Source organism: Meriones unguiculatus, chromosome 1, assembly GCF_030254825.1.
Source record: "Meriones unguiculatus strain TT.TT164.6M chromosome 1, Bangor_MerUng_6.1, whole genome shotgun sequence".
NCBI classification, from domain to species: Eukaryota; Metazoa; Chordata; class Mammalia; order Rodentia; family Muridae; genus Meriones; species Meriones unguiculatus.
This window is the reverse complement of record NC_083349.1, coordinates 95,825,487-95,844,427: the sequence shown is the minus strand read 5'-3', so window position 1 is coordinate 95,844,427 and position 18,941 is coordinate 95,825,487. Positions and strand designations below refer to the sequence as shown.

At 36.2% G+C, this 18,941-nt stretch overlaps 1 protein-coding gene across 5 annotated transcripts in view; it reads left to right on the top strand.

Moving 5' to 3' along the window:
* Nucleotides 1-18,941, top strand: part of Eml4 (EMAP like 4) — a 117,081-nt gene that overhangs the window by 57,360 nt on the left and 40,780 nt on the right. For 2 of the 5 annotated variants that reach the window (XM_021648704.1, XM_021648706.2), the window contains exons 2-7: nt 2,484-2,666; nt 8,205-8,334; nt 11,968-12,141; nt 13,961-14,089; nt 14,525-14,550; nt 14,727-14,759. In XM_021648704.1, the coding sequence (XP_021504379.1) occupies nt 2,484-2,666; nt 8,205-8,334; nt 11,968-12,141; nt 13,961-14,089; nt 14,525-14,550; nt 14,727-14,759 (675 nt within the window). The remainder of the gene's footprint in view (nt 1-2,483; nt 2,667-8,204; nt 8,335-11,967; nt 12,142-13,960; nt 14,090-14,524; nt 14,551-14,726; nt 14,760-18,941) is intronic. The other 3 variants (XM_021648707.2, XM_021648705.2, XM_021648708.1) reach the window with 3 other exon arrangements.

The following is an 18,941-nucleotide window of genomic DNA, read 5'->3' as shown; positions in this document are numbered from 1 at the left end:
ACCCAGTCAGTTTAACACCAGAATTCATGCACTGCTACATTATATCTTTTATTGGATCCTGCTCCTGAAAGTAAGAGCTGAGATGTTTGTTTGTTTATTTTGTGTTTGTGTTTGTGTGTGTGTGTATGTGTATGTGTGTGTTCCTTTGTCTTCCACTTTTCATGAAACAGGGTCTCTTGTTTGCCGCTGTGTAAGCCAGGCTAGCTGGCCCTCAGAAGCTTTTGGGGAGTCTCTTGTCTCTGTCTTCCATCTCCCCATAAGAGTGTTGGGGTTACAACTGTGTGTATGTCACTGCATCTGGTGTTTAATTTGGTTCTAAAGGGCCAACGTCAGGTCTCCAGGCTTGAAATCCTGTGCTTTATTCACTACCTTGTCTCCTTAGCCCAAGGGTTGAGATTTTAGACAAGAAATTGTAGAACTTTAGAGCTGAAAGGAACTGTGCTTCAGTCCTCTTTTGTGTCTGTTGTAGCTAGAGTGGTCTTTTAATTGTTCATCCAAACTGGAGAACTGAAAGGGTTCATCAGTAACCATACTAATAAAGACCAACAGTTTATGTTTAAACAAACAAACAAACAAACAAACAAAAAACCCCACTGTTTATGTCATTCAGGCATTTAATTCGGGAGTCAGGCTTATGGGTTGTTTGTTTGTTTGTTTTTGAGACAGGGTTTCTCTGTATAGCCTTGGCTGTCCTGTACTTTCTTTGTAGACCAGTTTGGCCTCAAACTCACAGAGAGCTTCCTGCCTTTGCCCCCCAGAGTGATGGGATTATAGGCGTGTACCACTATGCCCAGCTCAGATTTATGTTTTAAATCTCAGATATTAATAGTAGTTTGGTGACCTTGGACAAGCTGTTTAATATCCTGAATTTTTTCTTCCAATATAAAATATAGACAACACAAGGAAAGGAATGAGAAAGTTAATATGAAAAGTATAGTACAAAGTAGGATATTGTTACTAGTTAATTTTGTGCTTATTGTGCCTTTGAAACACTGTCCTCTCTTATTTTATCTATTATAGAGCCTGTCAGGTTTGGTAAGATCTTAACAGGAAGAATTACATTTCATTTGACTATCGAACATTTCACAAAATAAAAACCTTAGCCATAAAAAAAGGAATGGATGAAAGAAGTTTGTAAAAGGAACTTTTATTTGCCTGCTTCAGTTGTGTTGGAGGTTTACTGCCTCTGTCTGCTAACTTAGGCCTAGTCTTAACTGTTGAAGGAAATCCATGTATATTGTTTCAACTTGAGATAAATGACACACTCTGTCCTAGAGCCTGTATCGCTTATTTAGTATAAATTGTACCCTGATCCAAGTAGTAGGCCAAATGTGTCTATTAAGTCAGTGTTTCTCCCCAGCATTTTCCTGCTTATATTGAATTAACCAACTGTGTTTGATTTTTCTATACAGCTGTACATTTTTATTCTAACTGACCTGGCAATTAGTGGACTCAAAAGTTAAGTGGCTTTGGAGGCATTTAATAATGTTATAGTTAAAACTTAAAATAGAGCTGGCTGTGGTGCTGCACACCTGTAATCCCAGCACTCAGAGAGGCAGAGGCAGGAGGATCTCTGTGAGTTCCAGGCCAGCCTGGTCTACAAAGCAAGTCCAAGATAGCCAAGGCTACACTGAGAAACCCTGTCTCGAAACAACAAACAAAAACAAGAAAAACTTACTTAAAATAGTCTTTGCTGTTGTATACCTAATATGTTAGATATGATAGGAGCTTTATAGAAGAAACATCATTTTTTAGTTTTCTTCATTGGTTTTGATTTATTTTTATTATGATTGTTGCTACTGTTTTGTTTATTTTTATTATTGCATTTATTTATTTGTGGCAGAAGTACTGTACGTGTGCCACAGTGTATGTGTGGAGCTCAGAGGAAATTTATGGAAGTTGGTTCTCTTCTTCTTCTATGTGAGTTCTAGTGATAGGTCCCAGGCTTGTTTGGAACTTGAGTCCATCCTCCTGCCCCTAGAATGCAAGATGGCATGTATGTGCCACCACACCCAGCCATTGCTCTTTTAGAAAGGGACTGATGGGAGAAAGGAAGAACGGCAAAAAGTCTTTGATTAAGTCCATGACAATGCTACTTTTTATTGGTGGTGGAAGAGTGTGATTGATGGTAAAGACAAGGAAATACAGCCTCTGGTCAGTGGTGGAGCATGAGTGATGGTTTGCTATCTTGTTTTCCTAGCCATCATGATTGGTTAAAAGGCAGGGCTTAGATAGTTTGCTCTCTTGAAAACTATTCTTAATTTTTTTCTACAGAATGACTTTTGTTGGGAACAGTTAGTAAGAAAACTAAGGTGATACCACCATGGCGGGCGGGGGGGGAGGCTCAGCCATGGAAAAAAATTTGTGTAGAAGTTGCATAATCTGTTTTTTTTTTCTTCTGTATATATAAGAAAAGATTTTCCCAGAAAGGAATTCTTTCTCGAGCAGTCAGGTTTTAAAATAGTCAATATTTTCTTTTTCAGATGATAGTATTTCTGCTGCAAGTACCTCTGATGTTCAAGATCGCCTCTCAGCTCTTGAGTCACGAGTTCAACAACAAGAAGATGAAATCACTGTGCTAAAGGCAGCTTTGGCTGATGTTTTGAGGCGGCTTGCAATCTCTGAAGATCATGTAGCCTCAGTGAAAAAGTCTGTGCCAAGTAAAGGTAATTAAGTGGGTTGTAAAGAAGAGTCTTGTATTTTCTGGCTTTTTCTTTTGAAAATTGAGGTTGGAAATATGAAACTATTTATGTGTTTGAATTACTTGTGATTGTATTAGGTTACTTTATTCCCCCAAATTCTCTCTCATTTTTCAAGACAGGGTTTCTCTGAGTAACAAAGTTACCCCAAATTCCAAAATTAACTAATCATTCATTCATTCATTCATTCATTCATTCATTCGTTTTGGAGTTCTCCCAAATTCCAAAAGTAAGTTATTTAGTTAGTTTTTCCAGACAGGGTTTCTTTGTGTAGCCCTGGCTGTCCTGAGCTCACTTTGTAGACCAGGCTGGCCTGGAACTCACAGAGGTCCACCTGCCTCTGTTTCCTGAGTGCTTGGATTAAAGGCCTGTGCCACAGTGCCCAGTTTATCCTTTATCATTTTAATTGGGAACTCTGTGTAATGCCACTGACTTCTCTTACATGCTTTCCTGCCATAATATTTCTAACTATATAATAAATTTGCAGAGGGCAAGGACTGAACCTTTTTGAGCCTCCTATTTTAAATATAGCCAGGTATTCAATCTACTTATTACAGAAACATGATTAAAATCATTGTTAGTTAAGTAGCTTCATTCTAAGCCTTCTGTGGTCAGTAGTTAAATTACTGCCAATTTCAGTATAATAGAAATTTTAACATCCAAATATCGTTTCAAAGTAATGGAAAGCAATCCTTAGGACTCTGTTATGCGCATTTAAAGCAGATGTAGCCCCTTTTCTTCCTGAGCCACCAAGAATTTTTAATTCTTTCACACTAATCAAGCAGTGTTTGGAAAGGGGAGGTTTGTACTGCTTTACCCAAATAGCAGTGATTCAGGAAGACTAGAGCAAGATACAGGCAGAAGTGCTACACTCCTCCAGGTGCTCACAGCACAGTTAGCCGGGCTTCAAGAAAGGCTTTTAGTGTGATATGTGCTGTCTGTGTAGTGGGAAAAAGTGTGGTGCTGTATGAACAGACCTTCATACAGGTATGCTGTTCTTGCTAGCCATCAAGGTTTGGGGACTCAGTAACCTACAGATGAAAGTTGGTATAGTAGAAAGGGGTATAAAACAAGAAAGCCCAGCATAGCATCAGTGATATAAGTTGTAAACCCACTAGAGAGGGCAACTAAAATAGATTGATAAGTAACATTTGGAGTTGGCTGTCTGAGAGAATATCAGAAAACTTTTTAAAAGCAGTTTTAGTGGAAAATGTAGTATTTTGAGAAATATAATTTGAATTTTCCAGTTGAAGAAAATTATAGAATTAAGAGCAGTGACTTTAAAAAAAATTTGCCTGAAAGGAAAAGGTGCTAGTATCTATAAAAGGATGTTAAATTTAAGACCAGTTGTAATATTACTCATTTATTTATGGTGCTAAGGATCTAAGTGAAGGCCTCACACATCCTAGGCAAGCACTGTACCGCTGAGCTATATGCATACCCAGCCCTGTTGTATACTTCTTATGTTTTAAGATGTTGTACAAACAAATACATGGAGAACAAAAAGGCAGCAAAGAAGAAGAGAGTATTGGTGCTGGTGATAAGAACTGGTAAGGTTTTCTCTGAGAAGGTCAGAGAAGAAATTAGTAAGCCTTAGATAGAAAAATAACTACCACTTCTAGGGAAGGAGATGCAGTTCCGTGGAAGAGTGCTTGCCTGGCCTGCACAAAGTTCCCAGTTCATTCCCAGTACTGCTAAAAAGAACAAACAAAGCTGGGCGTGGTGGTGCACACCTTTGATCCCAGACTCAGGTGTATCTATCTCTGTGAATTTGAGCAGCCTGGTCTACAAAACAGATCTAGGACAGCCAGGGCCACACAGAGAAATCCTGCCTGAGATACTATAGAAAGAGATAAAGCCCAGCAGAAGTATACACTTAGATCTGAGCGTGCATATGAGTCAGAGCTGTATTGTTTGTTTGTTTGCTGTGTATGTTAAGAGGACAATTTGGCAGAAGTTGGTTCTCCTTCCACTTTGGATTCCAGGAATAAAATTCAAGTCACCAGTTTTGGCAGGAAGCACTCTCAGTACCACTGATCTATCTTACCTTCATTCTCTTTGACACAGTAAAACAATTTTGGTTATAGTTTTGTTTTGTTTTGTTTTGAGAGAGGGTCAGGTGCTGCTCTCTTCCCCACCCACATGCTAAGAACTTGGGCACAGTATCTTTTAACGTAGGTTTTAGATGGTGGATAAAAAAGAGAAAATGGTCTGTTCAGAGTGGAGAATGGGAGACCGTGGATGTGAAAGATGTGTTGAGTGGCCTGAGGAGATGTAAGTAGGAAAGTCTTGGAAGGAGTAATGGGCTAAAAATGATAACATTGTCTGGTTTTGTGATTCTGAAGCACTTTGGACCTAAATGTAGATAGTGAAGATTTAGAAAGGGGAAGACTCAATCCTTCATTATTAGTGGTAGTTGGACATGTGTCAGTGACAAGAAATTTAAAGTTTGGTGAAAAGGCTTGGCAGGAACTTCTTTGTTGTTTTAATTAAAAAAAAAATTTATAACTTTTTGAGAATCAACTTTGAAGACTGCTGTAGTTGAGACAGTAACAAATGATTTGCTTCAGAGCTGATTTTTATACAAGGATTTTGAAGTTGCTAGAGTAGAATGGTGGAGCAGATCAGTTAACACCTAAGGCTGGGTAGAATGGTTGTACCCTTGTAAAGAGTGAATAGCAAACTATGTGTTGTAACTGGCATCTCTACCCTCAGCTTTAGTCTGTATGCATAGGTTAAGTCCTACAGTACAAAAATAACAGTGTTTCCTTGATGTCCACAGTATTTTAAATATATACCTTTATTTTTAACTATCATGTAATAAGTGGACTTATTTCTGGGATACATTGTAACATTTTCATGCATGCATGTAACATGGAATGGTCATGTAAAGGTAGTTGGCCTGTCACCTCAGACATTTGTTATTTATTTGCGTTAGAAACATTCAAAATTCTCTCTAGTACTATTTTGAGGTATTCAAACAGTTTTAGTCAGCCGTAGTTATCCTCTTGTGCTGTGTAGACTGTTACAACTCATTTTTTTCTACCCATTCCCACCCCTGTGCCTCCTAACCATCTTTTCTCTATCACGTGCTTTTCAGACTGTGCTAAGCACTGTTCCCTGCTTCAGTTTCCACGTACACGAGTGCCTTCTATGCCTGGATCAGCTCAGCTAACACACTGTCCTCCAGGGTCCATACGTGCTGAAGACACCAGAGAAAATGACCCTTTAAAATGGCTGAATAATACTCAGTTCTGTATACGTGTGTGTATGTTTGAGTGGATATATAGATATATACACATACATATATACAAGTTATTCATATCTTCATTGCTCTGAAAAATACTAAGAAAGTAATTTAAAAGAATTAAAAAGTAATAAAATTAGGAGTTACAGAGGTGGCTCAGCAGTCAAGAGCCCTGGCAATCTTCCAGAGGGCTTAGGTTAGATTACTAGCACCTTCAGGGCAGCTCATCTGTAACTCCAACACCCTCTTCTGGCTTCCACAGGCACTGCATGCAAGGTAAAGGACAAACTTGCATTTGTCCACACCTTATACACATAAAATTAAAGAAAAACCGTTTTCAAAATCTCAGAGTCTTACCTTGCTGCTTTTGTAACATGCTAATTTAGTTACATTCTGAAATGAGATCCATTTCATTGATTATTCTCTGAGTTGTTTGGTTGTTTATACACAGGATGTCCATAAAATGGATTGATAAGGTTATTGATAATAATTTGAAAAAAACTCCATAGATAACACAGTTCATTAAGATTAATTATTGTTCATGGAGATTTTATCTAATTATGTTTTCCAATACTGATAATAAGACATGAAGAGATGTAAAATTTTGTAAGTTTTGTTACTGAAAACTTAAGCAGGTTTATATTTCTCTTGGGATTTGTATATAGTTATATTATCAAAGCAACTAAAATCAGGCATCAGTTTTTAATTAGTAGAATTAATACGTATTAATAATATGAAAATTCTCAAATAGTTTAAGCAAAATATTTTCAAATTGAAAATTTCATAAAACAGCTGTTAAAATACAATTAAACTTTAAAAGGTAAAAATATTTCTTGTACTGTGGACAACTCTGTTATGTCAAATTTTTAGTTTCTTTTGAAATTAGAATTAAGTACAGTCAACACTGTAATATCTGTAGATTCCGTGAGCCAATGTTCAGAAACATTCAGGGAGGAAAAACCTGTACATATGTTAAACATCTACATATTTTCCTGTCATCATTCCTTGAACAGTAATATAATCTGCACTTACATAGATAGTATCTACATTTTGTGAGGTATTTGAAAAAATGTTTCAGCTAATGCAGGAGGTGACTTGCGTTCAGAAAGATTTTTGTTTTCAGATTTGAGCAGAAAAGCTCAGATATGGAGTGTTTCTGTATTCACTCTCCCTAAGTTACTGACAGGACAGTGACCATCTCATCACCCTACACTATTTTCTTAAAGATACTTGTTCCTTAGAGATGAGATTAAGCCCCTGGCTGAATAGGATGAGAGCCCTGTGATGCTGTGGTTAACTGCTGCTGGAGACAGCTATCATCGCATAGTGTGGTAGATGGTAGTGATGAGGTGAACATAACTTAGCTTCACATATGGCTAATGGTAAATAGTAATGATGTGTATGAATCTAACTGGCTTAATGAAATTGTACTATTGCTTAAATGCCACAGTCACACACTAGTGTGTGTGGCATGCTAGTACTAGATTGTGTTGCAAATGTTTTTGTAATTTGAGGGAGGGTTCTCTTATGTAAGTACCTTCCCAAGAAGTTTTCAAAAAACTAAAAGCTAAATGCAGCTTTCCTCCCTCTTCTCTCTTCTGGCTTGTCTGGCTGTGTAGGTAGGCACTGACACTCCTTTGGTAGTTAGGGTACAAGTTAGTCCTAGGATGTGTCACAAATGCAGCTAAACCACTGGCTTTGAAACACTCTGGAATGTCAGATATTTAATTCATACATTTACAACTTTAATTATGTTTTTGTAAGTGTTTAATTTTACTTGAGTCATAACTATGCTCTATTCCCAATCTTTAAATAAACCTGACTCTTACTAAATAGGCCAATTTAATCTGTGGCTTTGACTTTTTCTGACCACAACTGCTTACCCACCACACATTTTTTCTGTATTTTTTACTTTAAAAGTTATTTTATATAGTTAAACTTCGTTTATATAGAATAGCCCTCTAAAATTTGTTGTGTACAATATTAGAAATTTAAGGTATATGGTTGGGTCATGAGCTTCAGAGCTGTCATATAAAAGCAACCATTTAGCTGAGTGAGTAGGCCTAGCATCCTAGCAGCTTAGTATAGCTTCTCTATTAGTCTATGTGCATGGTAAACAGTAGTGCTGTTTGATGAATGTTGTGGGTGAGGCCATCTGCTCACTCTTTCTAAACACTAATAGACTGAATTTTTAAAACTTTGCTCATTAAGGAATGTTTTGAAATTTGTTACAGTTTTTTTTTTCTTAACTATTTTAGGCCAGTCAAGCCTTCGAGAAGCTATTTCCATGTCCTGTATAACCAATGGAAGTGGTATAAATAGGAAACAGAATCACAACAGCTCTGTATCAATAGCAAGAAAAGAAACTCTTTCTTCTGCTGCTAAAAGGTACCTGATTGTTATGGGTTGGAGGCACTGACAGTGCGTGATAAATTAGGCTGCTTATGTGAAGAGTTACAAGTAGAGGCCTCTGGGAGTCAAGTGTGCATGTCTTAAGTTCTTTAATTCTGAGCGAGACACCTAGCCTGAGTACACTGTGCTTACTTCATTAATCACACCTGTCAAGTTTTACTCAGAAAGAGTTTGTTCTTAAAAGAGAGCCATCTTATTTTCTGGAATTTTGTTGCTACTGTTGTTTATTTTTGTTTTTCAGCCAGAATTTATTGATGCATTTAATGAAATTTATTGATATATTAGTGAAATTATATAACTAAACTTCCTTAGCAAGTGACATATTTGATATATAACATTTTAAAGGTAAAATAGACTATTTAATATATATATGTCTTAGTGGGAGGTTTAAGACTATTATAACCTTTTCTTTAACAAAAATCTGAAAACTGAGGCTCACCTCAAAGTATTCTAGTAGTGGTGTGTGTCTGCATGTTCAGGGCTGGTAGGGACTCATCAGTTAATTCAGTATAATTCACTGTTCCAGTGATAATGCTTAAGTGACATTTGTCCATTTTTTTTTTTTTTTAATTATTATCACATGAAGTTTGGAAAGGTTATATAGGAAATCAGCTGTACAGAACAGGTTGTTTTGTTGTTTGACAATGCATAAGGGGAAAACAGTTTGAAAAGTAAGCTGATGGAATGTAAACTAATGCCAGTGAGTGAATGGTTCACAGTGTAGAATTACAGGTGTTAACCAAACAGGCGGCTACAAGAATGGTGAAGAAATCACAACATCTTCAGTTCTTGAAAAATTCCTCCAGAACCTAGTGTTATTATAGAATATAGATTTTTTTACCCCTTTCTAAGAATGCTAAAGTTATCTCTTCTTCATTTTTCAGGGGAAAACATTGGAATCAAACATTCATAGTATATAATATCTTTTTTTCAAGATTGTTTAATTTTTTATCTCATCATTGTGTTTGCCTTTGGATGAGCACATCATGCAGTGCCCACAGGAAGAGGATTTTGGAGACCTGTAACTGAAGTTACTGGTGACTGTGAGCTGCCATGTGGGTGCTGAAAATCAGACCCAGGTCCTGTGCTAGCACAACAAGGGCTCTTAGCTGCTGAGCCATCTCTCCAGCCTTTATTGTATTATTTTTAATAAACGTAACTTTTTATTCAGTGACAATTTACTTTTAGCTGGTTTTCTTAAGTGGTTGCTGTACTTTTGCATTGTAGTGATCAGCACAATAGCAAAGAATGATTAGCACCACCTGGTTCTGTTCCTTTACTGTGTAGGGCCCCAGATTAGCTTTTAAAGTAGCCTAAAAGCAAAATCTCTTTAAGCATAAAGGACACTTTAAAAACCAGTACAAAAAAAATAGCAGCTAATTCAGACCCTCCCTCCCTGGGACCTTTCTTTCTTTTTGTGTGTGGCGTATGAATGCGTGTATACATGTATGTACATATCTATCTGCATATGTGGATACATGGCTGATATTGGATGTTTATCATTCCTAACCTTGGTTTTTGAGGCAGGGCTTCTTATTCAACCTGTAGCTTGCAATTTTGCCTTGATTGGATTGGCCACCAAGCCCCCAGGACACCCGTCCCTGCTGCTCCTCCGGTGCTCGGTGACAGGTGAATGCTGCCGTGCCTGGCATTTACATGGGAGCTGGAGATCCAAATTCACATCCTCACACTCAACACAGCACGCACTTCACCCACTCACCATCTCCAGGCCCAGATTTTTAATTTTAAGGTTTAATATGACACTTCTCTGGTGAGAATTTGTTTCTTAGCACACACTCCTTTAAATAATAATAATTTTTAAAAATAAATAACAATTAACAAAAAAGATGTAAACACACACACACATAAAACCTGAACATAGACTCAGTAATCAATGCCCGGGACAGAGCTATCAAAACTGAATCAGACTCAGAAATGTCAAAGTCAAAACCATGTTATTACAATTTTAACTATTAACAATGTGATAGTGGAGTTATATAGACTGTGTGTGTGTGTGTGTGTTTATATGTATGTATATATATATCTATATACATATATTAGTGTATATATACATATGTATATTTGTGATATATATATCTATATACATATATTAGTGTATATATACATATGTATATTTGTGACAGATATTCTTAAAACTTACCTTATAAAACTGAAATGTCTTTTGCTTAAGAACTATATAGCATTTACAGTTTTCTGCCTTTTCAGTATTGGAACAAAAGTCTTGAGTCCGTTCTCTGTATTAGTACTCAGTGTTATGATGCAGCTGAGACTGTACAGTGGGTTTTTTGTTGTGTTTTGTTTTGTTTAAGACATGGTTTTTCTGTGTAACAGCTCTGGCTGTGCTAGCACTCCCTTTATAGAACACACTGGCCTCAAACTCAAGAGATCCGCCTGCTTCTGCCTCCATGCCCAGAGACTGTATGGTGTTTTATCTGTTAAGTGTCCAAGTGCAAAGTCATAAAAATACACATAAGTACACTGAGCATTTTAACTTAAAATATGTCAGTATTTAGTCAATCGTCAGGACGGGCCTTCCCCTTTTCAAAGGATGCATGAATGATCAAATTTCTTGACTGTCTTACAGAAAATATACCTATAGGTAACCTCATAATTCTTAGAATGTAAAACTCTAACAAACAGTATATTAGAATGACTTTAAAAATTGTCTGACCTTCATTTACTAACATTTTTTAAAAGACAATTTACTTTTTAAAATATTGTGCGTGTGTGTGTGTTAGTATGTACATTTGTATTCAGGTTTGTTGAATCTTACTAGGGCTGGAGTGGTGGTATGAATCACCTGATGTGTATACTAGGACTTGAACTCTGGTCTTCTGGAGGAACAACAGGCACTCTTTTAACAGCTGAACCATCTCTTCAACCCCTCACAGCCTTTTTAGTAACTTTTAAAATAGTTATTCTAAAGCATTAAACTTGGTTTTTACAAAATGAGTTTTCTTTTTATCTATGTTTTATATTTTTACACTTAAACCTTTTATAACTAAAGTAACAACTTAGCATTAACAGATATGAAATAAACCATACATTTTTAGTAAGATTAAAACTCTTGTTGGGGACTTGGAGTGTAGCTCATCAAGAGAGTGCTTAGCTAGCACATGTGAGACCTTGAATTGATGCTCAGTGCCACAGCCCACCCTCCCCTGTTTCCCACAGAGAGAAACTTCAGTCGACAGGGGCAGAGAAATCCGGGACTAGTCTGGATTAAGTATGAGCACTTAGTGTATCATCAGTCAGTCTGTTTCCACAAGTGATGCAAAGTTCCCCTAATACTCCAATTTGAATAAGTTGAAGTCAGTCAAGAGAGCTTCTAAAGTCCTACAAATCTACCAAAATTACAAAATTCATTGAGGTCACTTCTGTCCAAACGGTCAATCTTCATAGGATGTATCTCAGTACCTTTGATTTTGAAAAATTAACTCTTTATCTTTAGTAAAGATTTTTTTTTTTTTACTGAATAAAATAAGTTTATTAGTTATATAATTCAGGGTATTAAATTTAATCACTTATTATTTTGATTTTAAAGTTTGTTTAAATATGTGTTGTTCCATGTTATACTTTATTTTACAGTGGTACAGAGAAAAAGAAAGAAAAGCCACAAGGACAGAGAGAAAAAAAAGAGGAATCTCATTCTAATGATCAGAGCCCACAAATCCGAGCATCACCTTCTCCCCAGCCCTCCTCACAGCCTCTCCAAATAAACAGGCAAACTCCAGAGAGCAAGAGTTCTGCTCCCACCAAAAGGTTCTAACCGGCTCCAAGGACAGAACTAGGGAATGGTTGTAAAGATACCTAAATTCTGCCATTTGGGCTATCCATGGATGCCAAGAGAAAACTTCTCATTGCTGTAATCTGTGTTTTAGAACATCGGGAAATAAAGGTTTAAAACCATAATTTTTCAGTTACAATTGGCAAAGAAATTAAGGTACAAATAATTTGGTAAAAGTAAAAAGGTATAAACAACCCAAACAACATTTTTATAATAAAATTGTAGAATATTTTTAAGTTTTTATGTAGTTGTGTATAAATTTATAGCCATGGATAGAAAGTACCATATTATCCTCACTACATTTTGGCATCATTACAACCTCAACTTGCAAGGCCCCTTTAAACAAGTGTTTCTTGTGGCTGCTTCTCAATTTCAGCTTTGGGTCTTGGGAGGATAAGTTCTTGCTTGAGTATGGAAATGAATTCATTTCACCTGGTCTTTTCTATGCTAAAGGTTTGTTTGAGAGCTTTTCTCTGTTCCTGTAATAATTAATGTTTTAAAGTAATGAGAGGGGGCGAAGGGAAAACATTCTAACAGATGCGTGTGAGCCTAATTTGGGGGTGTAGACCTGCATGCTGGGGCTCACTGCTGCAGCTACCTTGTAACAAATACTGATATCAGTTTAATTAAATTGTCCTATTTAGAAACACAGACTCAAGCTTTTAGCATTCCTTAGGTATTTTATTATTGTAGTTCTGCTGAGGAATTTGAGGAAACTTTTAAACCATCTCCAGAACTGGTTAGGATTTCAGCAAAGTAAATAACAGTCACCCCTAAAAGACTTGCAGTATATTTCTCTTTAGCTACTTTAATGCTTTGATTCAAGTCTGTAAGAAGTTTGAAAAAACGGAAGTGTCCTTCACTTGATTAATGCATGTTTACCATTTACAGAATGCTTTGTCTCTGCGCCTCATGCAAATTTCTTGTGCTGTCTAAGTGTTTGTGGCTCTTATGCCTGGGTCTCCTTTGGAGGTTTTTTAACGTAGCTTATTAATGTTACGCAACTTCTTATTGTGTGTGGGGAAGGCTCATGATCTTTTTAAGGTTCTGATTGACTTGCTGTCGTCATTGTCCCAGAATCTCCTTTTCAGCTTAAGGTCTCCTGGAAATGTGCTTGCCCTTCTAAATTACTCTTTGGATGCACTGTTGCAGAAGTATTGCAGACTGGATGAGTTTCAGGATGGTTAGCAATGCAGCCAGAAAGTCATTTGTAAACCATAAAATTTCAGTTATAAATGCAGGGAATCCTGATATTGCCAATAAACAGCTTTTATTGTATCAAATAATTGTTTGCTTCGGAGCCTGGATAAAAGTCTCTAAAACTGTGAACAAGTTTCAGTTTTAGCATCACAGTTTATTTAGAAATTTGTGCCATGTATAAATTAACTACATGAACATAATTACAGACAGAATGAGATGTATAGTCTTGTATTTTGGTGGTTAATAACTCATTTTATTACTACAAATTATGAGGAATATCACAGTTTAAAGCATTTCCTCTATTAACAGCAGATAAAGTAGAGGTTTTTTTGTTTTTTGTTTTTTTGTTTTGTTTTTTTTTTTTCAGATATGTTTGTTCTATTGGACCTTTTGAAATGACAGTATAACACAGACTTCTAATTGCCTTGCTAACCTCCTCCACCCATTCAGCCAGAGCCTTTCAACTAATCCTTCTCACCCCTGGATTCGCTTTAAGAGAGTGTTAACCACTTCTTTCATTTCCTATCGAAACTGTCAGTTACATGTTACTACTTCTCAGAACATTCTTCTAAGAAATTAATGTGTTCTTTCCAGCATAAAACGTCCACCAGCAGCTGAAAAGCCACACAACTCATGGGAAAATTCAGATGACAGTCGTAACAAATTATTGAAAACTGTTTCAACATCAAAAATAATATCAAAGGTTATAAAAAATGCAGACAAGTAAGTTAAATTATACATTGTTGTGTATAAAAATTAGTAATTGTGCTTTTATACTGTTCTGTGTAATAACATGCTTGGTTTGAATTTTTAATCTATATTAGTTGATTTATTTTTCTTGTCAGTGTATTTTTAAGTCTTCATAGAAAAGCTTTGTCTTCCTATTAATTTTTCTCCAGTATCTCAGTATTCTAAGATTTAAGTATTATGCTCTTATTTTTTTGCTTTCACTGTTTTGTGATTTGTTGTTTTATAAAATAGAACACATATAATATATTAGTAGTTGGCCACTGGGGGAAAAAAATACTACTTCCTGAATTTTACTTGTAGAAATTTATCTAGCGTATGGGCTTAGAGCATCAAAAAATTTTAATTCTTTCAGGTGATTGTAATTCTGAGCCTTATAAAATAAATGTCTTTATTTCATTCCCTTTTTAGACATAAAGATGTCATCATCAATCAAGGTAAATTAAATTTTCTTTTTTAAAATACTTGCTTTTTAAAAGTTGCTGATTCATAAGCATATGACTTAATTTTATTCAGTATAATTTATTAGTTTGTAGTAATTGAAGAGACATTATTGTCATTTAAGAAAATGCTGAGTTTTTATTGTAAGATGTGTCATTTTTGTCTCAATCAGCAAAAATGTCAACCCGTGAAAAAAACAGCCAAGGTAAGAATAAGCCCTGCAGTGGGTGGCCTCCTGAGTTGCCCTCTCGCATCTCTTATTTGGCTTTCCATCAGCACTACTCTCTGACTTTCCTCTTAACTAAGGAAAGACCGTGGGAATTTGAACTAGTAAGTGTAACTGCTTTAAAAAATTTATGTATCTTCTGTGAACTCTGAAGAATTAAGGTGAACAGTAAAAATAAATATAGCAACATGAAGAAGTCAAAAAATATATTTCCTCTAAAAATTATACTTAGAAAAGCCATTTAAAAGATTGATAAATTTTAACTCAGTTTTCTGCTTTTCCAACTTGGTTGCAAATAATCACTTATTTCTTGCTGCCAAAACTCATATAATGAGAGGTCTAGCAAAGCATTTCCTCTTAAATTTTTCCCTTTCATTAATTGTTATTTCTGGCTACTTGCTGATGGCTTGTTCTGACCAAAACAGGATAACTCTCTGTGTGTATACTTAATTGCAAAGTAAATAAATTTTATATATCAATTAATACATTCTCGTATTGCTTGCAAACTTAATTGAAGCATGCTGTTTTAGATGAAACCTTGCTTTTTCTGTGCATGCTTTTGCAGCTCATTTATTCTGTCATCCTACCTTTGTTTTCTGGACTATTAATTGGCTAAAATGTGCTTAAATTTTTGTTAACAATTTAACTTAATTTCTATGGGTTTTTACTTTCTTTCATTCTAGTAAGAAAAATATGTTTATTGGTTATATTCTTTAGGTCATAAAATTTTAACACTGAAAGTATAAATAAGATTGAAATTTGATGATATTGTTCTTTAGGTAGATCTGAACTTTTTGCAGTACAGTGGTGTAGGTTGCATAATGGTTGACATACTCAAGGAAAATACTGAATTTATTCACAAACACAATTTTGACTTTAGCCAAACTGTTAAATAGAGGCACTGATAAACAGAAAGAGTATTGAAAGTGGACAGTCCACACTCTTCTGTTTGGTAGCATCATGGCCTAGGCCTAACAACAGTGTATTTGAATAGTGTTTTGACCTGCAGATAATAATCACAGCAAAGCTTACTTCGTATAACTCTTGAGTATATGCAGAAGTCCTTTACAACTAGGAACCACTGTGCCCAGAGATGTGCACTGTTACTAAGTGTCCTAGAGAAGCCCTTAAATCTAACAGAAGCCTCATAAGGTAATTGAGAAAGGGCTGTCTGTCTTAGTGTGTTTGCAAGGGGAAGGGGGCTTAACATTAGTCTGTAAGACTGGTTTGTGTTGGCACAATCTTCAAAATCATTGAGGTAAGCAAGTAAAATAATGTCCTTATATGAGTGGTTGTAGTGAGAGGGTGGTAGGTGGTTGGGAGGCGGCAAAGAAAGGTGTAGAAAAAAAGGATGTTGACCTTTGTTATAAGAATTTTACCTTAAAAATGTTTCCTTAAGGATGGGAATTGATGACATCAAATGTTGACCGCACTGACCATTAATTATACAATTTAAGTACGTTTCTTTCCTCTTTAGTTTATTCTTTCTGGAAAGTAATCACTAGAGTGGACCTGTCTAAAACCTTTTAAAGATTTATTTATATATTTCATGTGTATGGTACTTTGCATGTACATCTGCACACCAGACAGTTTTAAGTCGCTATGTTTGTGCTGGGAATTGAATTCAGGACCTTTGGAAGAGTGAGTGCACTTAACGGCTGAGCCATGTCTCCAACCCCCCTGTCAAGACTCTTGTGTAGTGGCTTCCATAGTTAGTCCTTAAATTGTTGAGCAGGTGTAGAGTGTGGGAGGTAGGAAACAGGCATTATGGAGACTAGCTTGAGAGAACATCTCTGCTGAAAGAGCAGGCATGGAGAAGTGCATGTGCGTAAAAGAGCTAGAATTTTGTTTTCAGCAATTACACTTGTATAATCTTTAAAACTTGGAAAATAAATCCCTTCACCTACATATAGATGTGCAGCAAGCAACATGTAGTTATTTTTGGAGTCTAGAAACTGACTTTGAGCTTGTTTCACTTCTCCACATCTTTGTTTTTGTTTTGTGTTTTTGGGAGCAGCTCAAAGCCCATTTGTTAAAGGAAATAAATTGTTGATTTGGTAAAACATTTTCTCCTACTGAGACTTTTGGTTTCAGTGTTATGTTCAGTTAGGTCCTGGTGACACTGTCAATCACTGTATATATCCATCAGTGGTATACCCACCAAGTTTACAAGGGAAAGACAGTAAACTTACCTGCTATATCCCCATGCTACTCACATTGGTTCTCCAAAATTGGTTTGCCAAAATTACTCTGATTTTTTTTCCATTTAGTAACATTTTAAATGTCTAAAAGATTGTGAAATATTTTCCCTTCTAAAAATATTTATAAATACTATAGGACGGGCCTATAATTTGACCCATGTTTATCTTCACTTTTCTTTTTGTTTTGTTTTCTGAATGTTTTTAAAAAGAAAGCCGTGAGAGCCAGGTGCCATGAGAGCCAGTTGTGGTGCTTACACCTGTACTCTCCTCATTGAGAGGCTGAGTGGGAATTTAAGGACAGCCTTCATTCAGAATGAAACCCAGTCTCAGAAAACTCAAAGCACAAAAACAAAGCATGAGTGCCAAAGCCTCCTAATGAATCCTGTTCAGTCAGATTTCGTGTGCAGGTTTATAGTCACCTGGAACTATGTGTTTTTCTTCCTGCCGCAGTTAATTGTGAAAGCAGAGTAGAGAGGGGTGGGGGTAACATCTGAATTCCCTCCTGTCCCTCTTTTCGTGCGACAGATTCTCATTGTTACTCCCATCACTATTCCTAACCTTTCAAAAAGAAAGCCTTTTGGGGGCAGTGAAAATCCAAAATATGCATGTGACGTTTTCAAGTAATCTTACGACAGAGTTCTAAACGAAGCAGCAAAGGCGGTGAGAGGTGGCTTGCAGTCAAAAGAGATTAATTGTAAATTGGTTTATTGTTTTAATTAACATCAAGTTCTTAGGTACATAGGTATTTATCTGTATCTCTGAGGTAAGCTCTTTGTTAGGACCATGTCTTTTGTATTATGTATGTGCCTCTTGATAATTTACAGAACAAAAAATGAGATCAAAATGGCATTTTAATACTTAGGATAAAACTCAAGGTTTTATCCTAGTTGGCAAAACTAGCTGCAGCGTATTTGGTAGGCACTATAACTAGGAGTTGTTTTGTTTTGTTTTTATTTAACCTATGGAGTTAGATTTAGAATGCACCAACCACTTATGCCACACATACATACACACACTTTTCTAAAAATTCCTTGCACAAAACATTTTTTTGAACTTTTTTTCTTCTTGTTTTTTAAAAGACAGGGGCTAAACTGACTGGCCTGGCTAAACTGTAGACCAGGCTGCCTCTGCCTTTTGAATGTTGAAATTAAAGGTGCATGTCAACACGCCCAACCTAGTTTGTTGATTTTTAAAATGTTATTATGAAACAACGTGGTCAGAGGCTGGAGAGGCGGCTTGGTGATTAAGAGCACTTGTTGCTCTTGCAGAGGACTTGGGTTTCATTCCTGTCACCCACACATACCGGCAAGTTATAACCAGGGATCCCATGCCATCTTCTACCTCCCAGGACTTCTGTACACACATGGTGCACTGATAAGACACTTGAGTCATTACCCAGGACTTGAAACCATTCTAGGAAATCTTCCAAAACTGATCTGTCAGTTTCTACTATAAAATCCTTTGTAGTTCCTTTATCCAGCATCTTGTTTTTCATTTTGGGTTTTAGCTCAGAGCCTCCCAAATGTGGTATTACAGGCATCCACTGTCAATGCTCAGGGTTCTGAAAGTGGAAACCTACAGGTGAAGAGAGTGAATCTGTGAGCACTCAAGAAATTCAGAGGTCTTTGAGCAGTAGCACCGTGACACAAGTGACTGCAGTTTAGACCTATACAGCACTACTGTTTCTGAAATGTTTTTTTTTTCTTTCTGTTTTTAAATCTCTTAAGTTTAGGAATAAAGGAAGCAATAGGCCTGATCTTGAAGTAGACTATTCAGTTGTCTTCCTTCTTACTATACTTAGAATTTTTTTTCATTTTGTTGTATTCTATGAAAGAGTAATACATTTTGATGAGAATATTTTAAATATATAACTTTAAAATATTTACTCTTTACGTGAACATGTATTTATTCAGCACCACTACTTTTCTCAGAATACCCGAGACACCAGCTTTTAAAGCAT